This window comes from Coturnix japonica, chromosome 3 (genome assembly GCF_054131305.1).
Source record: "Coturnix japonica strain WE chromosome 3, WE-NBRP24, whole genome shotgun sequence".
NCBI lineage: Eukaryota > Metazoa > Chordata > Aves > Galliformes > Phasianidae > Coturnix > Coturnix japonica.
In genome coordinates, this window is record NC_140665.1 from 38839134 (window position 1) to 38857408 (window position 18275).

An 18275-nucleotide genomic window follows, 5' to 3' on the forward strand; every position below is an offset into this window, starting at 1 on the left:
GAGCTCCTGGAATACATTATTTCAGAGGTGAGAGATGCTTTTTGAAAGATAGGAGACATTTGTAAAAATCCCATATTTGCTCTTAGAACTTCTCCAGAGTAACAGGCAACTCAGGTTGAGAACACGGTTGACCTCTCGGTAAGGAAAGGGTATTAAGAATTGAGAGCGCACTGCAGGAAGAACACAAATTCAGCTCTCAGATTGACTTGACTTACTGGTAAAGAATGGGGTTGGGTAATTACTTTTCTCATTTACTCTTTGTAAGGGGAGAAGACACAGGGGATACAGAAGCCATAGTTTGCACACAGTCTGTGAGAACCCTGTACCAGAAAAGCTGAGAGCCAAAAAGCAGCAGTATAATCAGCCAAGACACTGTCACTCATTTTATTCACATATACAAATTGACACCACACTATTAAATATAGACAATACAGAAGCATTAAAAACAAGTACTATTAAAAACCTTAAAAAACACATATTGCTTCAAGCTTAGATGCTATTTATTTCCCCCTATATAATTTTTAAAGTGAATCCAGTGCTAACAGGAGCTGAGGCAGCTTCCCTTTCTCTTCTAAGCCTAATTTTATAGGTGCTATTGTCAAGGTGTTAAGTCAGGCTCTACATATGGCTTTGCTGCTTAGTGCAGAAACAGAGCTTGAAAGTAAGTTGGCACATGCAGGTTTACTGGACAGCTCCTCAGCTTGCTAGCTTTTGGTCCTCATGGGTACAAAAAGGTCAGAGGCCTTTATAATGTTAAAAAGTTAGAAGGGCAGATGCTTTTCCTTACATGATAGAACTTGAATATGCATTGGCTACCTCAATAGAATTATTTATCAGAAATTCAGGTCTGTTCCTAACAAATAAGTTTGGCTCTCAATTAAGTATCACCCTGACTATTTCAGACTTCCAGTAAAGAAATCTGGAGTTGATAGCTGCGAAGATGTGACAGCAGTGACTGAACAGGCATGCTACTATACTTCACAGGGACACTCAAATGCAGTTTTCATTGCAACAGCTCACACCGTAAACACTAGCCTGTACAACACTACAGTTAAGTTGCAGCATTACGCATTGTGCGGGTCTAATTTCACTTAGCTAAAAGTGCTTTAAGAAACTGAAAGGAGTAAACGTTCGTGAAGACTGGACAACTTGAGTATTAACTGTGTTCTTATAAAGTTTTACTTGTAAAACAGGTGTGAGAAGTTTTCATCACTTGACTGAACTTAACAGTCAATTGCAAGACAAGTCAGAACTTACTTTCTTAATTGATAGTGTAAACATTCATTAAGTCCCCCACTTTTAAGCAAGTTAAATTTAATGCAGAACAGCCTATTCTATCAATCCATAAATACAACTAAAGCTTTTGTGATTTAAAAAAAGACTTTCCATCAAATTTCATGTCATAACACAAAAATGGTTTTCAAGACTTTGGCCTGACACATCAAATACTGTGCATATACAACTTGGGGTGATCAGGACTATACTATTTCACACAGTCTAAACAAGCCTCCTAGCTTTTTGCCTTTAAAAAGTCAAATACCCAAATATAAGAAAGCTACCTAATCAGCAGAATAATTTGCCCCTCACTTCAGGCATCGTGTTTCTCAGTTAAGATAGTACCAACAGAGCACTCCAGATTATTTGTAGCTACAGACCATTTGAAAAAGCACAAGTGATTCACATAATAACCAGTTAGTGCCACTGCTGTCTAACAATTTCTCTTTTTTTTTTTTTTTGCTGGGGAACAGCTCTTGTCTGGACAAGGATAAAAACAAGAGTATTTCCTCAGTACAGAGCTGTTCAGACGCTGTTGAATATTTATCATGTTCTGCAGACCATGAAAACAAGCTTGTTGGAGCCTTTTCAGGTTGGGTACCCAGTATCCAAGGCAGAAAACAGTTACAACCACAAGACTAAAATCCAATAGGAAATGCAGCTTATCCAAGAATGAGTACTTAAGGCAGACATCTTGGCTCCCCCCATTCTCAGCAGGAACTCTAAAAACTGGCGTGGAATGCATGGCAAGACAAGTTCCACCAAGGAACCTGCTTAATGCAACAAAATGTGCTGAGGGCACATAGTTCATCTGCCAGTTCATGAAGTCCGCAAAGACAAGAGGTGTGTGTATGTGGTGTTCTGGACAACAACAAGGCTTTTAGGTACCACTGAGTGCTTTGATACTGTTGTTCAAAGCTAGGGTGGATTTCTGAACTGAAAAATGTGTCAAAGCAGCTTAAATAGCTGCTGTAAATATGTTTAAATAGGAAAAAACGTACACAAGGAAATAAACTCTCATGTGGAATAAAAACAACCTATTGGATAGTTTTGCCTTAGTTTGGGAAGTTCTAAACTGTTGATGGCTGAGAAGTTGGAATAGTCATTCTTTATGGATAAGACAACTGTACTTTGCTTTCCATGGTTTAAAAGCTCAATATCTCTCGTAGGTAGTCCTGAACATGAGCTGTTTGGATTTTTAAAGTTTTATGCTTGAAAATCAGGTTATAACTTCACAGACTCTAAAAATTCCTAGTGAAGGTTTCATTAATCTTAATGATGTAATAAGATCAGAAGGCAACAATACTTGGTCTTCCCACGATTACTTGAAGATCTGCAATGACTTCACTCAGCATTTAGCTGTCCCTGTTGCAGCAGCAGTTCTAGTCCTGCTTACTCACCAAGATTGTGTAGTGAAGCACAGACCAGCACAGGCTGCAGCAGTGTAAGTGCGCTTCCTGTGAGAAATAGTCTAGTCTGTAAGAAGCAAGCTTCAGAACTGTTAAAGTAAGGTAAATGACGTATATAACACAGCACATCTGAACAAAACTTTGAAGCTCACAACCATAGTCGTCTGCCTAAAGCTTAATCTTCAAACAAATCATTCACAGCAGCTTGAATTTAAAAAACACCGTGGGTTTGACAATGTATGTAAAAGAAAAACCTACAAAGTGAAAGCATTCAAACTCCATTATGTACTCTACTGCAGGGTACCCTTTCCTTCCTCCCCTAACTCTCACCCCCCTCAATGAGGAGTTACCAACCCTGAGGCAGAAGGCAAAGGCTCCTCTACTTCATCTAAATTTTAATCAAAAATGGTTTAAGTTAGAGACCACTAATAGTACACTCATACAATACCACCAAACGGAATACAGGTTGCAGTCTAACCCCACCGAGCATAGATAGATATTCATAAGTAATAAAAATAGACTTCACTGAACAGAAGGCAGCCTGCTCTGATAAACCAGCATTTACATCATACAGCACAGAATAAGTGTGACCGCAAGCTCAGTACAGTGGTGCCAAGTTGATACTTGTAGAACAAGCAGCTGCTTTTTGAGCAGCAGCTATCAGGTAATGATTGTCTTCCAGTTATTCAGTGCAACGGGCACAGCAGCAGCAAAATAATTCTGCGGCTGTTTCTTGCTCTGAAAGTTAATACTTCATTACAAATAACCTTGGAAGAAGCAATGAAAATTAAGGATCAGCAGATTTACTAATTGCTTTTTTTCCCCTTTTAAACTTCTGTATGCAGACAACACTTGGCATTTGTCTGTCTGAAGCATCCACTCCCAATAGTGCTGCTTACCAAACCCAATCACTTTCCTGTTGTCTGTTTTAATATATTTATTCTGGTAGTAGTATGGACTTAATAGTAACATAAATGCAAAGGCACCTCCGTCACACCTTCCAAGTCCCGCTCAGCACCACCTTCCTGTGATTTGGAGGACTTGATCTTTTAAAGTAAGGGGCAACAGATTATTCATAACCAAGATCAATAAGAGTTTGTCTTGATTGCCAGTATGCAAAGCCTCCCTCCCCCCCTCAAAACAAGTCAATTGAAACTCATTAGAAAGATTCCCAAAAGGGGAATTGATTAAAAATTTGGGTAGCTATATTTAAAAGCCTCTTTAAACGTTATGGCTCCAACTAGACACCCCACTGTGAGGTAGGTAGCCGAGATAAAAATACTTTAACAAATATTTTAACAGCTGGAAACTCCCTATAAAAACCTTGCATAAGTAGTTTGGTTCCTTGCACCAGTGTCCTGATATGCATAACTTCTTTATAAAGATGCCTAAGTTGAATCCAAATTCAGCGAGCTCTTGCCGAGTAGCATCTCATGTACTCTGTCATCCAGGGGTTATCTGGTGGGGAAGGCTTTATCCGCCAGGCTTTCTCTGCTTCTGCTGATCGTACTCGCCTCTGAGAAAGCTTCCTTTTCTCCACTTGTCTCCTGTTCTTTGCTCGTAGAGCAGATTCATGAATCTAGAAGATCAGAATTAGCATTACAAGGAGGAAAACGGGCTAGGAACCCCACAGCAAAGTCAAGGGTCACTTCTGCTTCATCTCTACCACTATTGTGAAGAAACAGTTTGCTACCAAAATACCTTCTTCTAGAACTTGCACCACTACCCAAAAGTTACGTGCATTTCCATTAAAGAAATGCCTCAAACTCTAGTCTGCATTTTTCCCATTCTGTGCTGCTAAGTGTCTAAACATTCAAAATGTTTGTCTTAACATTACTCTGATATTCAGTAAGCCTCCTTTCTCCTCTTTCTACTGTTTAATATGCTTAATTATACTCCAGTACACCCAAGCAACCCTTAAAATCTAAGCTCAGTACTATGATCAGTCCTTACAGACTCTTTATAAGACACTAAAGAACTTCTTGATCTTCAGAACTTACCACAGGAACACATGTTTCTGTATTAAGAATTATACAGTTTCCCCAAGTTTGGTCTCAGGAGCCAGCTTCCATGCTTACTTATTTCCATTGAGAGATCTTAAAATCTCCCATGTCAGATAAGATGAAAAATGACCTAACCAGGCAGTCAGTAGTCCCTCCTTACAGAAGCATCGCTAGTGGCAGAGTGTTGCCTGCACAGCTTAGATAATTTGAAGCTGAGATGTTACAGCAGTAAACCTAAAGACAGCATTATACTGTCAGACCTATCAACAGCTGAAGTGTATTTCTCTGCTTTCCTCTGCTTCTCCCTCCATACCTATCCCAAGCTCTTGACTGCCATATGAAGACGTTAACTTCAGTGACAACTGCAGCAGCAAGGACCACAGGTCACAGCCCCGGTTTTGAAGCACACTCTGCTAGAAAATGCTGATGCCTGCTGTGACCAGTATGAATGCACATAACCAGTACTCAATCTAGAAGTGGCATCACTCACCTCTCATCCCATACCTATCCTTTTCTTACAGCACTGATCATCACAGCTGTGGGCAGACGGGTTCCTGCCTGATGAAACCTCTGAGCTTCCTAGAGGTAGAATGGCTCTATGCATCCTTAAAGACCTGTGCATTCAGACTTCCACTGTATTCCTGTACCTGCAAGCCTTTAATGCTGTAACTACTATTGCATTTTGATATGGAGAAAGAAAAGCCACTTTGATCTCTTCCAAACAACACTGTTATTGACTCAATTAGATACAGTGGAAAACTGCTCCATTGTGGCACAACTGCAGGCTACTATTTGTAAGACACTACCACTACAGCAAAACACAGAGGCTGTTGAAGTCTTTACAGCCCCCCATTTGATCACAAATGAAAACACTTCTGAAAAACTTTATCTAGATATTAGCAATGTCTTTCCCAGGCATTAAGTCAGTTCTCACCTCAACAGAAGCTTTTACTTACTTCATTCACCGAAGCAGAAGCACAGACATTGTGAGTTTTCTGGCTTCCAGTATCTGTCTGTCTTTCTCCTGACCCATACAGAGCAAACGGGTGTTTATTCTCCTTTGGTGCATCTGCCTTTTGAGGGCTTTTGGCTGATCTTCGATCATTACAACTGGACAAGGCACTTTGGCTCGGACGTCGTCCTGTACGGCTGGTTTTATCTGCTTCCTTCGTGGAAGCTTTATCTGCTTCCTTTGTGGATACACGTTCTTCAGTTTTTTCTTGCTCTTCTTTCTGGTGCTTTTCCTGATCTTGTCTTTCTTTTTCTGAAAATAATAATAATAATTTTTCTGCTTTAAGTTTCAATTACAACATGCTACTGTTTGATCTGCATAGCCTCTTCATACATCAAGCTGTGCTTTTTTCTTTTAGAAAGAAGTCACTAATTCCTTAGCATTAGAAGCCTGCCTTGCTTAAATGCTTTCACCCTTTAGTGATGAGTATTTCCAAGCCTGTCGTCCCTCTGTACATCAGCTGCCACGTTTAAACACACCTTTCACTAGTGAGGCTACAGATGCCTGATAGCTCCAAGCAGTGCAGTTTCCAGTGCTCTCCTGCCTTCACTGTTTCATCCTTCCATCTTTCAGACAGTGAGCAGATGGGCTGCTGAGTAGCAGGTAGGTGCTGCCAGCCAGACAATAAATCCCTCATGCTATAAGCTTTGACTGAAAGAAGAGAGCGATTCTTTTTCCAGCTCCCCAGTTATTCATACAGATAACTTGATTGTCTGCAGAGGAAAGGGGAGTATGACGCTACCGGTTATGGAAAGATTCCTCCACTGGTGTTGAATGAAATAATCTAGATTAAGGCTAGCTGACACATTGCAGTGTGGACCACAAACAACAATATCAGATTTTACTTAAGTCCTGCCATTAAAAGCAGAAGGACTTGTCCATCCCTATGACACAACAGGGATCATTCATGCTAATTGCTTTGATTTACCAAATGACCTTCAGGCAAGAGCAATCTGACACTGCTTTAGTTTCATTACAGCACGCACCCAGCTCTGCCAGAATGGGCGCTACCCACCCAGCACACTGATTATCAGTCCAACAGCGCTTTTTAGCCTTGCAGCACATAGGTTATTTCCTTGCAAAATCATATTACCCACAAGTTTCTCCACACCGCCCACTCCTAAGAGGGGACACGCTGGTCCTCCTTCTGCATAAAAGAGACCATATCAGAAGGAAGGAGGCACTGTTTTGAGCACTGCAGTGATATTTCAGAAAGTAAGACACTGAAGGGGAGGCAAATTGTCGTCAAATCTGATAGGAGTGCTTTTATTTTGGTATGTCGTATCCTGCTTTCAAGGAGAAACTGCACCTTCCATCCCTACAGCAGAACAGAGCGATGCTGGAGTAGCTCACAGGACAGAGATGGCATTTAGAGTCCTCAAAGAAAAGTGGGGAGTCTCCACGGTTGCATTGGTAGCACGGCTTTATTACTTCAAGGCAGCAGACAAGCCTGGATGCAGCTCACTCAGATACAGTCCCAGCTGGTGCAGAAATGACGAAGCCAGCTGATCCCAAAATAGCTATAAAAGCGTATGAGTAAGTGGCATGCAGAATCTTGCACCGTCTTGCAGTAAATGCTGTATACCACAGTATGCTTCGGCACCTTATGTGCACCTGCTATTAGAGCAGGCATTTTAATGAGCTAACTCCCACAATTCACATATATAAGACTCAGAAGGTACAAGGTGGATGCTTTAAACAGCCAATTACATTTCATAGCCAAGATATTTTGCCAGGCACTCCTTGCAGCAAGGCAGAAAAGCAAGGAAGGAATCAAACCCAGCTACTCAGGAAGCTCAACTATCAGCAACACCTACTGTCTCCTTCCCCCACAGTGTGCCAGCTCAGGCAGGCACTGCTAAATGCATGCTGTGAATAGAACAAGAAACCCAACTGACTGGCTGCGGCATTACAGGGATTAGCCAGCACAGGGAAAAAGCTAGGAACGTTTAAAAACCGCATCATGGATGCTAAACAGAGCACACAGGACAGGAGGGGATTAAGTGCTTAGCAGCACAACAAGGCTGCCAGGCCCACCCAACATGGCGGTAGGAAGCTCCTGCTCAGAAAAGGTCACTTCAGTCCTCTGGCATCACCCAACTTACATAACAGCTCCCCTTCAACGACTTGGAGAGGATCTGATGGTGCTTTCCTCCCCCTCTAAAGCTGCTCACGCTCTACATGGCTGATGAGAGCCCCCATGTCAAAGGCTCTGCTGGAGGTACCAACAACCTTCTGGTCAGACCCACAAGTCTGAGAGGTCAGCACTACTATCTTTACATAGAAGCATCTGCCCTTTAGTACCTCAGGTTCAGAAGCATTTTGGAATAAAGCAGGGAACACTAGGCCATATTGACTGCCCCCAGTCATATTGAGAGCTGCCCAAGCAGTCTCCTACACACCATGGTAGCTTAAGCACAAACTTCTCCTAACCAGGCAGGTCTCCAAGGCCTCTTGAAGAGGGGCATGAACTGACTAGAGCTGAGCATAAAGTAGTTACTATTTACTACTGAAGCATCATTGCTTTAAGATCAGCCTCATGAGGCACTGGCACATTTGAGTGACCAGCAACACAGCAGTTGAGTTGATTAGATTCACCCGCTGAAGAAAGTTGTGTCTGGCTTGACAGCAAAGCTTGTTTCAACCCAGAAGATACTGAAGTGTCCTTGGATCACTGCAGATCCCCACACTGACACTGTTAGTCTTTTCCTCTGCCATCAGCTACTCCTCCCTGGGCAGCTGAGTCAGTGAATACTCCTACAGCATCATGACAGATCAGGGAACAAGCCTGAAACTGGGTGTTTGAAACCTGGATGTGCTAATCCAGTCTATTGTGTGGCAACTGTTTTGACACAGAGTTCTCACCGCTGTCATTTAAGACCTCTATAAAAGGACTGAAGGCAAAAAAAAGTCACAATAAAGCTGGAAAGATGGCCTAGCCCAGGATGTGTGTGCAACAGTATCATTTCACAAGCAGCAAGTACCACTGCCAAGAGCTCCTGTCATTCACTTACCAGCCCATGGGGTTGACAGCTTTGAGTGTGTGTCAACTAGACCAGTTGATTTAGGTCAAGATTGTATTGGATCACATCTGAAGCACATCCAGGCCTGAACGCGTTCTACAGAGCAGAACTGTGTGAAGAGCCAGAAGGAATTAAGCCAAAGCTGCCGAAAGTGCACCTTAATATCTCTCAGATACAGCAAGGAAATGCACTTGTCCCTATTTGCCATCTCATGGGTTCATGCTGGTAATAACAGCACAATAATGGTAATAACACTGCACATGTTGTTTCAGCAACATTACTGCTGGCCAAGCATACTCACCACAAACCCTTAGCAGAAATCTGGTTCCCTCCAGAAGAGAGAGAAGCAGCAGCAATAGGCAGGTAACAACCCAACCAGGATGCTGCAGCATGTGGGTGGATGGCAGATTCAGAAGACAAAAAACACCACTGACATGAGCACACTCACTTCCCCCACAGCATCTCACTGTAATTAAGGCCCTCCAGAAAAATAAAAGCAGTCGAACAATGAAAGATTCAGGGGTGGTGGTTTGTATGTTATATCTTCCGTGCTTTTTAATTAGGAAGTCACTGAACAAAAGAAAATAGCACCTTTAGAATTGCTTAATACTGAGTCGCTTGCCTTCTTATTGTACAGCGAGCTGTACTTGAATATACAGTAAATTTCCACTTAATCCAGCTGCCAAAGCTGAATTGCTCTCAGACCTTTTGGTAAAGCTTTTAAAATGCCTGCTGGAAGACTGCTTATCCCAAGTCACTCTGCAAAGACATGAAGATTAGATACAGGTTTTCCCTCCTGTTGTAAATGGGAAGAGCTTCAGAGAGGATCAGGTACTCTTACAGGAGCCATAGTGAAGTTACCAAGCTACCAAGGAACTCCAGCCTGGTCCCATCTCAGTGAGCTGCTGCCATGGCTGCATGGCTTTGGAGGGATGGAGTGCTTTACCCCGGCAACCAGCAGCTGTACGTACCTCCAGCTCCTTAACTCAAACAGACCTTGTTCTTAAGAGCATCCCAAACCATTCCTGTTGGCATTTTCTCCCAACACTGAGGAGCTGTGTTTCAGCTCAGCAGCATTACAGCAGGCATATGACAGCTGGGTGGCACACAGGCCCAGGCTGCTTGAGGACCACAGCTCTACGCTTGCTCAGGGCTACTGACTTGCCTGTCCATGGCTTCAAAGCCAAGACCACAGAGCTCATGTACCAGCAGGGACACAGAGTTCAGCTAAGCCAGAACATCACATGCAAGTCCAGGGTAGCAGTAACATTATGTGCCAGTCACTGGCACACAGCCTAGCTTGGTGCCGCCACTTTGGCCAGAGAACCTGCTTATATAATTGCAGGGATGCGCTGCTCCCATAGCAACCGTTTACATAAGCGGCTGTGACTCAGGATGAGTTACCACAACGCGGTCCTTTAAAGGGACGCCCAGCTTCTCAGCGTCGCAGCTCCCTGAGGTCCCACAGCCTCAGCTAACGGATAGGCTTCTCCCCGAGCAAGGAAATCCCACATTTCTCTGTACTCCCCCCCTATTCGCTGCACCCGAAGCCGCTCACCCACACTGCGGCACCGTCAAGGCCGGGCCTCCCCCGCCAGCCGCGGCCACGCACCTGACCCAGCTGAGGCACACACCGCCATCCCCGCCGCACTCACCTCCATCCCCCTCGCTCCTACCGGGGCCGGCCCGTCCCGCCTCCGCCGCTTCCTCCTCGTTTGCGGGCGGAGGGCTGCCCGCTGCCGGCGGCGATGGGGACCCGGCGGTGCTGCTGCCGCCGCTGCCCCCGGCGCTGTCTTGCTCCCAGCCGTCCCACAGCCAGGGCCGGTGCGCCTGCTCCAGGAGGCGTCGGCTGAGGCGGTATCGCAGCAGCTCCAGGTAGCAGGCGCCGCACGACTCCCACTTGGGCTCCTTGAAGCGCTTCATGTACTCCGTCTTCACGCGCCGCGCCGGCACCACCATGGCGACAGCCGAGAGCGGATCGCCTCGTAACGCTGCGCCGCCGGCCGAGCCCGCCCCTCCCGCTGCAACGTTTAAATCCAAACAGCGGACACCCGCCCCGCCCCTCCCGCAGCGCCAATCGCGGCTCCACGCCGCCCCAACACAGCACGGGCCGCCTCGCGGCTCCCGGACACAGAGCCACCCAGCGGCGGGGCGGGCGGAGGAACCGAACGGGGCCATGATCCGCCACAGGGGGGCACTGACGGATCGCGGGAGGGCGGCGGGACAGAGCTACAGCCCATGGCCTTGATCTGACACATGGGCCAGGGAGGAGCGTGGGTTGCTCCCCAGTAAAGCAGGGGTGTGTGTGGAGATGACATTTATGGCGGATGACAGGTCTGGGTTCATAGCATCTGCCTGCTGTCCAGAAGCTGTAATTCTGTGCTGAGTGGCGTTCTGAGCCACAAGCAAAGCTCTGGCTGGGCAGATGGGATTGCAGGCTGGATGCTGGTGCCCCCAGCTCAGAGCTTGGCTGAGAAGGCTTCCCCTCTCCTCAGGGGAAACAACCCTCTGCTGTGGTGGACGTGGCCATATTTGGGGAACACAGGTCTCCTCACAGGCATTAACTGGTGCTTCAGCCTTCACACAGGTACCCCAGCACCACAACAGCAGGCCGGCATGCTGCCAGCTCCACCTTTTCTCTCCGGGCAGGCCACAGCTTGTCAGCACTTAGCAAACAGCACCGGATTGCTGTTATGACCCCTCACCTTCACTGTGCCACGCTTTCTGAAGGTCATTTTTCCTCACTGCCGTGAAAGTGAGCACCCAGCTGTCCATGCATTCCAGTTCGTCCTGGATCTCTTGCAACACATCCCCCGGTGATGGGCAGCTTGGCAGCAGGCACTCTTGGGAACTAACCAGGGGCAGTTTGTGCAACAAGACCTGTCACAGAAGCCTGTGGAGACACCCAGCTGTGCCTATGCCAACAGCCACACCTTACCCACGCACATTCTTCATGGCCCACCACAGTGATGGGCCTAGTGGGACAGGGCCCCTAAGGCCAGGCAGTAGGGCCCAGTGTGCCAGCCATCGCCCCTACCCAGCCCTGAGGCATGTTTGTGGCTCTGGAGGAGGACACTGAGCCAGATGACAGAGATGAAAGACAGTTCCTGTGAGAGCCTCTTAGCACAGCTCCATGCTCACACACAAGGGCTGCTCCAGCTCCTCAGCACAGCAGCTCTGGATGTGCTCAGCGTAGCTATGTAAACATTTATTTCTTTAATCCTAATGAGTTTTGGCTTCAGTGCCTCATGGCAGAGATCTACATACACAGGCTGAGAGTAGCCAGTTATTAAGTAGCTTCAGCTCCACAGATGCCTGAATGAAGAACTACATTATTTATGAGTATAAGAATTTCCTCCCTCACGTATTCTGCTGTTGCTTTCCTTCATTAAAAATCTAAATAAAGACATCATTTGAACCAGAACACAAATTCTAGATGTGCTTTTCCCTTTTAAAGCCCTTTTCCCTGAAGGGCCTTAGTTCTGCCTCTAATCCCCACCACTGACTACCTGGTGGTGGCTGGCCAGGTGAGCCAGGAGCTCCACATGGGCTGATGGCAGAACTGGCACCAGGCCCTGCAACCCAGCCCTCCTCCATGCTCTGTAGTGGCAGGTGCTAGAGGAGGATCAGTGGACTTGCCCCTATCTTCTCCTTTTTACTGGTATCAGCTGTTTTTCCCCACTTTCCTGCTTCTCAGGTGCTACAGTGCTGTACACTGTTACTGCCAGGTCAAGAAGACCTTAGAGCCAGAAGCAGGATGATGGTCAAGGTGCCAGCCCCGGCAGCACCTCTGCACTCTGCCCACTGAGCCTGACACAACCTAGGCCTACACCCAGCCAGGAGAGAGGCAGGGCAAGCAGGAGAGACTTCCCACCTGCCCACCTTCCTCCTCCCCACAGGGAGCCCTGCTGGGGAGGTGCAGAGGGCACGCGGCCATGGTTTGGTGAGCAGCGTCCCTAATATGGCCTCGGCTGCGCTGACTGGCTGGGGGCTCCTGCTGCAGGAATGCAGCCCTGTATAAAAGCCCCCACGAAGGCAAACCATGCTGGGTGCTAGCAGGGAAAGAGAGAGACTGGCTCAATATGGGAATTGTGCCTGCCTCCTGGAGGTTGTCCAGGCTCTCTTGGGTTTCAGGCAGCGTGCAGTGGCTGGGTACAACCAACAGCAACTGGGATGCTTTACAGGCTTTACCTGTCTTTTCCTTCATCTGCCTTCACCTAAATGCTGTCCCACACGTTACAATCATCCCCTTATTCCACCCACATCTCAAACGGCCCAAGAAGCTGTAGGTCTGGACCCAGCTGCTCTCTAGGGTTCAAGCATGGCTCCTCCTGCAAAGGACATGCTCCTGAGTGTGCCCCAGGTGCTCAGAGTAATGCCTGAGCCAGGGACCTGCAGGGACACCCACACCAAAAGGAGTGCCACCACTCTGCAAGGATGACATCAATAAGTGGCAGGAGCGATGGTGCTCTTCTGACCAAAGCTTAGGCATGAAAAGAAAAACAAACAAAAAGAGATAAAGCAAAAATGTTTTACCCATTTCAGAGACCAAATCCCTGCTTTGCTGAGAAACACCCAGTCATTTGCTGCTGACTGCACAGCAGTAGCAGAGAGAGCCATAGACGTGCTGGTAAACATGTTGTAGCTCCCAGTTTAGAACAAGGCACGTAGATGGCAAATGCACTTCTGGTGAAATACTTGTGCAGAGGAGATCTAGCCCAGATAGCAGCAGTTAAAAAAGAAAGTGCCTTGAACAAAACGTCAGATTGCCACCCGAGGCATTTTCTCAGGTCACACAGAGAAGTATTAGAATGGAAATGCATGAAAAGCATGGCACACCTCTAAATGGACATGAAACAGCCACCGGTGGGGTGGGGTTTATTTTTAACCCCCTGCAGCTTGCAGATGTGTAAGTTCCATCTGTGCAGGTTTCTGCCGCTAGCAAGAGGCATATAATTGGCCACATGGCTTCAGGCTGGAAAAAATCAGTGCAGCTGGGGTTAACTTAGCCTCCAGATAGGAGGGGGATTAAAGTCTTAGGCTGCCTCTTCCCTTGGCTTCCTAGCAATCCCAGCCAGCAGCCTGAATGCACACGTGTTAAGCACTGCCAACCGCACACCAGCTTTGCAGCTTTGGCCGAACGTGGCCCGGCTCTCCAGCTCCAAGCTGTGCCAGCAGGGTGGGATGGGATGGAGCAGTCAGCAGCCAATGATGCTCAGCATTTGGTTGGAGATTTCCAGTTGGGTCTTAAAGGCTTCCTGGGAGGAAGCTGCTGCTCAGCAAACCAAAGTGCCCGTTTTCAGTACAGAAAACCAAACATTACAAAGAGTTTGCTAGGTCTCTTCAGCTTAAATGTTTCTGCACACCTGTTGGTCTTTTCCAGTGCTCTCCATCCTACAATTCACCAGCACAGTAGCCTTCTTCCAAGGCTGGTCACACAAAGGCCAGCCACTCTCACACAGCATCTCCAGACACAACAGCGTCCTTACAAAAAGGACGTTTCAAGCACACAGCCACCTGGGTTGGCTCCAGGATTGTATTTTTCAGAGGAAGGGGACCGAGCACAGCAGTGTGCCCAATGAAGAAAGCCCATGTTTTAAGAAAGCATCCTTTAGAACACTGCAGATGATCTCCAGAACAGATCTGACAAATGGGCGTCCTTGAAAAAAAACAAACACCACTTGAGAGTGCCTCCTTAGAGAGTGCTGACATCTCTGTTTATTGTTTAGAATGGATTATCTCCTCGGCACAGGCAACCTTTTGGCTCCACAGAGTGCTCTCAGGCTAACTTTCATCTCCTGAGCTCGCTGGTTTGTGTCCAGCCCGGGCTGCCAGCACACCAAACCCTGTGCAGACTGTGCTCCGCATGCAGGACTCACTGCTCCCAGAAGGAGCTCTGTGGACAAAGCTGGATGAATGCTCCATCAGCTCCTTGAATGTATCTGCCCTTTACCTGGGGAGGGGAGGAAGGTAGAACGGGTCAGGATCCTCCCTCTGCAAACTGGTGGGCTGCAAATGTGTTCTTGTTTCTGGTGGTGAAACTACAATAGGCATCTGGCCAATGGCATAGAGAACAACCCTTTATTCCTTCAATGTGCTGCTAAGCTCTCCCCCCTGAAGAAGATATATTCTCCTATACTCCCATCAGGAGTTCCTGCCAAGAAAAGTGTGACACTGTTTAAATAAACGCACTGTGGACAGAGCCAAACAACAGGCAATGGTCTGGAAATCTGCTGTGGGAGGACAACCATTAAACCTTTATATCTTTATCTATGAGAGCTGATCTAAAAATAAATAAATCTCTATTGAGACATAGACGCGCCATCTCAAGTACTTCATTTATCTTGGCTTTTTAATCAAGAAATTTTTCTGGAAAATCAAATTGTCCCCATCAATTTTAAATCTCTTCAGTCCTATCTTTCCTTTCGCATCCATATCTTTAAGTCAGTTATACTGGTTATATTTTAAGATGGTGGCCACTTCACTGTATGGCACCTCATTTTCCCTTGTGGATCCAATACCATCTCTCTTTGTGCTGTGTAAGATAGAGTCGGAGAAATTGGGAAGAATTGCTGCCATGTTAAGAAGTGCAGAATTCCCCAGATCTAGGCAGGAGCTGGGAGTGAGCTGCCTGTGGGTGAAGCCCTCAAAGCAATACTTGGAGGTCCGTCCTTCCTTCTGGGAAAATGCTATTCTGACGCTCACAGCACTGTAATGCTGGCGGTCCCATTGGCAGAATGTAAAACCAGAAAGAACATCGCCCTCCAGAGGGTACTGATAGGGGTATTCCCTGGAGTAACCTTGCTGCAGTTCTTGCCTTCCTGTCCTAAACACGGCCACGAGCGGAGCTCCGCTCCCCCCACACGGTGCCCATAGATCGGAGTTGTGTGGGTCAAACCCAGGGCAGGGAGCTCTGCTCTTCAGAGGGCAGCGGGTGCACCAAGATTTGCTGTGCCCTCCCCTCTCTCTTCTAAATCACTCCCCACGTCCCATAATACGCCCCCAGAATCCCTGCTGCAGTTTGGAAGGCTTATTTAGCGAGTCAGATATAGCAAGGCATGAACTTATAAATAGAGAGGGGCAAGGCTGGGGACTCTGCAACGTGACTCACAAGTCAAACTGCCTGTGAGGAACTTATCAGACATTTGCTTTAAATATTCATTTAGCAATACCGATGCCTGCTCACGGTTACACTTACCGTATGAAAACACCATGCCCATATGCGGTCAGCTCATCCATGGTGATGGAGGCCACTCACTGTCCTGCAGAGCTCCCAGGCTGCAGCCTGCCCGTGTGCCACCAGTACAGCCACTGCCACTGGAAAAGGCAGCAGCCCCTGGGTTATGTCAGAAGGAGTTTCCTCCTGAGATGTTAATATTGCTTTTATTCCTGTGGCTGTCTTTCTTAATCCAGTCCCCAACCGTGCAAACACTTGGATACTAAACAGGTCTGTTGTCCTCTGGTGGCTTCAGTGAGGACCTCTCACAGGACTCAGTGCATCCACAGGGAGATAAACCCAGGGCTTGTCTCATGTGCTGCCTGTCTGAGACTCCATAAATGGGATGAAACTGCCACAAGGTGTGATCAACCAAACCTCATCTGCACAAACAGCAGCAATTAATACTAAGTGCAACATCAATACAGGGCCTCAGGGGAACCTCTATCAGTATGAACCTGGGAGAACATCAGCAACGTGCTGCAGATCACCCCAGACCCCATATGAAGAACCAACCATCACCAATGTGGGCAGAGCTGCACTTGGTTGCTGGGTCCTGGCCAAGATTGACAGTAGTTATCACAGGGTCACAGCATGGCTGAGGCTGGAGGGAACCTCTGGGGCCATCTGCTACACCCTGTACTCAAGCAGGGCCACTGGATTAGGGTACCCAGGGCCACGTCCAGGTGGCTTTTGGAGATCTCTAAGTTAGGAGACCCCACAGCCAGTATGGGAATGTCCCAGCCCAGCTGGTGGCCATGTCAACCCCTGGGTTGTGGCCGTGCTTGGAAGTCATTCAGATTTCTAGACTTTCCCCGGTATTTGTGCCAGGAAACTGGACTGCATGACTTTCAGGGCTAAATTTAGGATGGTAAGTATTTCCCGCTCCCCAAACACCTTCATGACACCATCTCAGAACCTTCCACGAACATTAGCCGTTCCTCATTATCTTCCTTTGAGACAGAAATCAGAAAAGCCATTTTGCTGGTAACAAACTGAGTGCAGGAAGTGTGGAGTTGTTCATGGTGAGAGGGGAAAACCATTGATGGGCTTGGGATGAGAAAGGGTAAAAGGGAGATAAAGCCTGTACACTTGTGTCCTGAAACACGGTGCTTCACCTGGGGCAGCACTGGTGGCCATCAGCCCTTCCTCTACCCAGCAGCTGCCCCTCGCCCCATGGCAGCACAGCAAACCCTTGGAAAACCCTGCCCGAAGGGTGCTGTGGGCAAGCAGCCCAGTGGCACCTGCTCGCCTCATGGGCTGGCAGCAGCCCAGGGGAAACCCGGCTCCTTCAGAGAAAGCACTGACTGCTCCAATCCCAGCTGAATCGGGTGCAAAGTTCTGGCGTCTCTTTCCCAGTGGAAAAGTGGTGCAGGAGGAGTCGGATGAAGGGTCACCAGCTCTTGCAGCCTCCTTTCCCTGGGGAAGGACAGAGCTGCATCCCTTTGCACACATTCACCTGGACTAAAATGTAATCTAAGTCTCCCCACTTTGAGTCTGAAACCTTTCCCCCTTGTCTTATCACAACAGACCCTGCTAAAGAGTCTGTCCCCTTCTCTTTTACAGCCATTCTTACAGTCCATTCTCAGGTCTCCCTGGAGCCTTCTCTTCTCTGGGCTCAAAAGCCCCAGCTCTCTCAGCCTGTCCTCACAGGAGAGGTGTTCCATCCCTTGGATTATTTTTGCATCCCCCCTCTGGATGCTCTCCATCACATCCCTCTTGTACTGAGGGCTCCACATCTGGATGCAGTGCTCCAGGTGAGGTCTCACCAGCGCAGAGTAGAGGGGCAAGATTCCTTCCATCGTCCTGTAACTCCCTCTATACCTAGAGGGTATAATGGGCTGGAGGGTTATGCCAAGTGAGGTGGAGTTACAGCATAGGCTTGTTCCCTGGATGACTGCAGCACCCCAGGGCCAGAGCTGCCTCCCAGCCACCAGTGCTGGCTTCAGAGCATGGCTGGGAAAAGGTCATGCCCAGCTACAGTCCCTGTGGGCACTACTGGACAGCCCACAAGGAGCAGACAGTGCTGGAAGTGCAGAAAGTTGGACTTTTGGGGCTGATGGTGAGCCCTGCATGGAGGAGAGGGAAAACCCTGGGGAAACAAAGCAGTTCTCTAAAGTGTCACCATCACACATAGCACACATCCCTATACGCTGAGGACTCTGGCCCTGATGATCCTCCCCCTCCTCTGGTCCAAGAGCAGGGAGGATGATGAAGTTCTTAAGAAATATCAGAGGATCAGTAGCAAAGGTTGGGTTAATAGCTCCCCATAGCCTTGTTGAAGTACGTACTACTGAACAACAACACGTAAATTGTAAATACAACAAGGTCATGAAC

At 47.5% G+C, this 18275-nt stretch overlaps 1 protein-coding gene and 1 long non-coding RNA gene across 4 annotated transcripts; both read right to left on the reverse strand.

Annotated features, from left to right (window-relative positions):
• Positions 1 to 370: 370 nt before the first annotated feature.
• Positions 371 to 10727, reverse strand: CCSAP (centriole, cilia and spindle associated protein). Of its 3 annotated transcripts, none has more exons than XM_015857866.3 (3): positions 10399 to 10727; positions 5644 to 5951; positions 371 to 4263 (listed from the first exon to the last, which is right to left on the reverse strand). In XM_015857866.3, exons 1-3 carry the CDS (start codon positions 10679 to 10681, stop codon positions 4090 to 4092), a joined length of 765 nt encoding a protein of 254 aa, XP_015713352.2. In that variant the 5' UTR covers positions 10682 to 10727; the 3' UTR covers positions 371 to 4089. The 3 variants fall into 3 exon arrangements, with proteins under 3 accessions (XP_015713352.2, XP_015713351.2, XP_085397448.1); XM_015857865.3 differs by having other exon boundaries at positions 10378 to 10727; XM_085541322.1 differs by lacking the exon at positions 10399 to 10727 and adding an exon at positions 9024 to 9390.
• A 3683-nt stretch (positions 10728 to 14410) lies between these two features.
• LOC146761359 (uncharacterized) lies at positions 14411 to 16048 on the reverse strand. The gene is made up of 2 exons (XR_014943923.1): positions 15921 to 16048; positions 14411 to 14675 (listed from the first exon to the last, which is right to left on the reverse strand). It is a non-coding gene; the product is annotated as an uncharacterized LOC146761359 (long non-coding RNA).
• Between the last annotated feature and the right edge of the window lie 2227 nt (positions 16049 to 18275).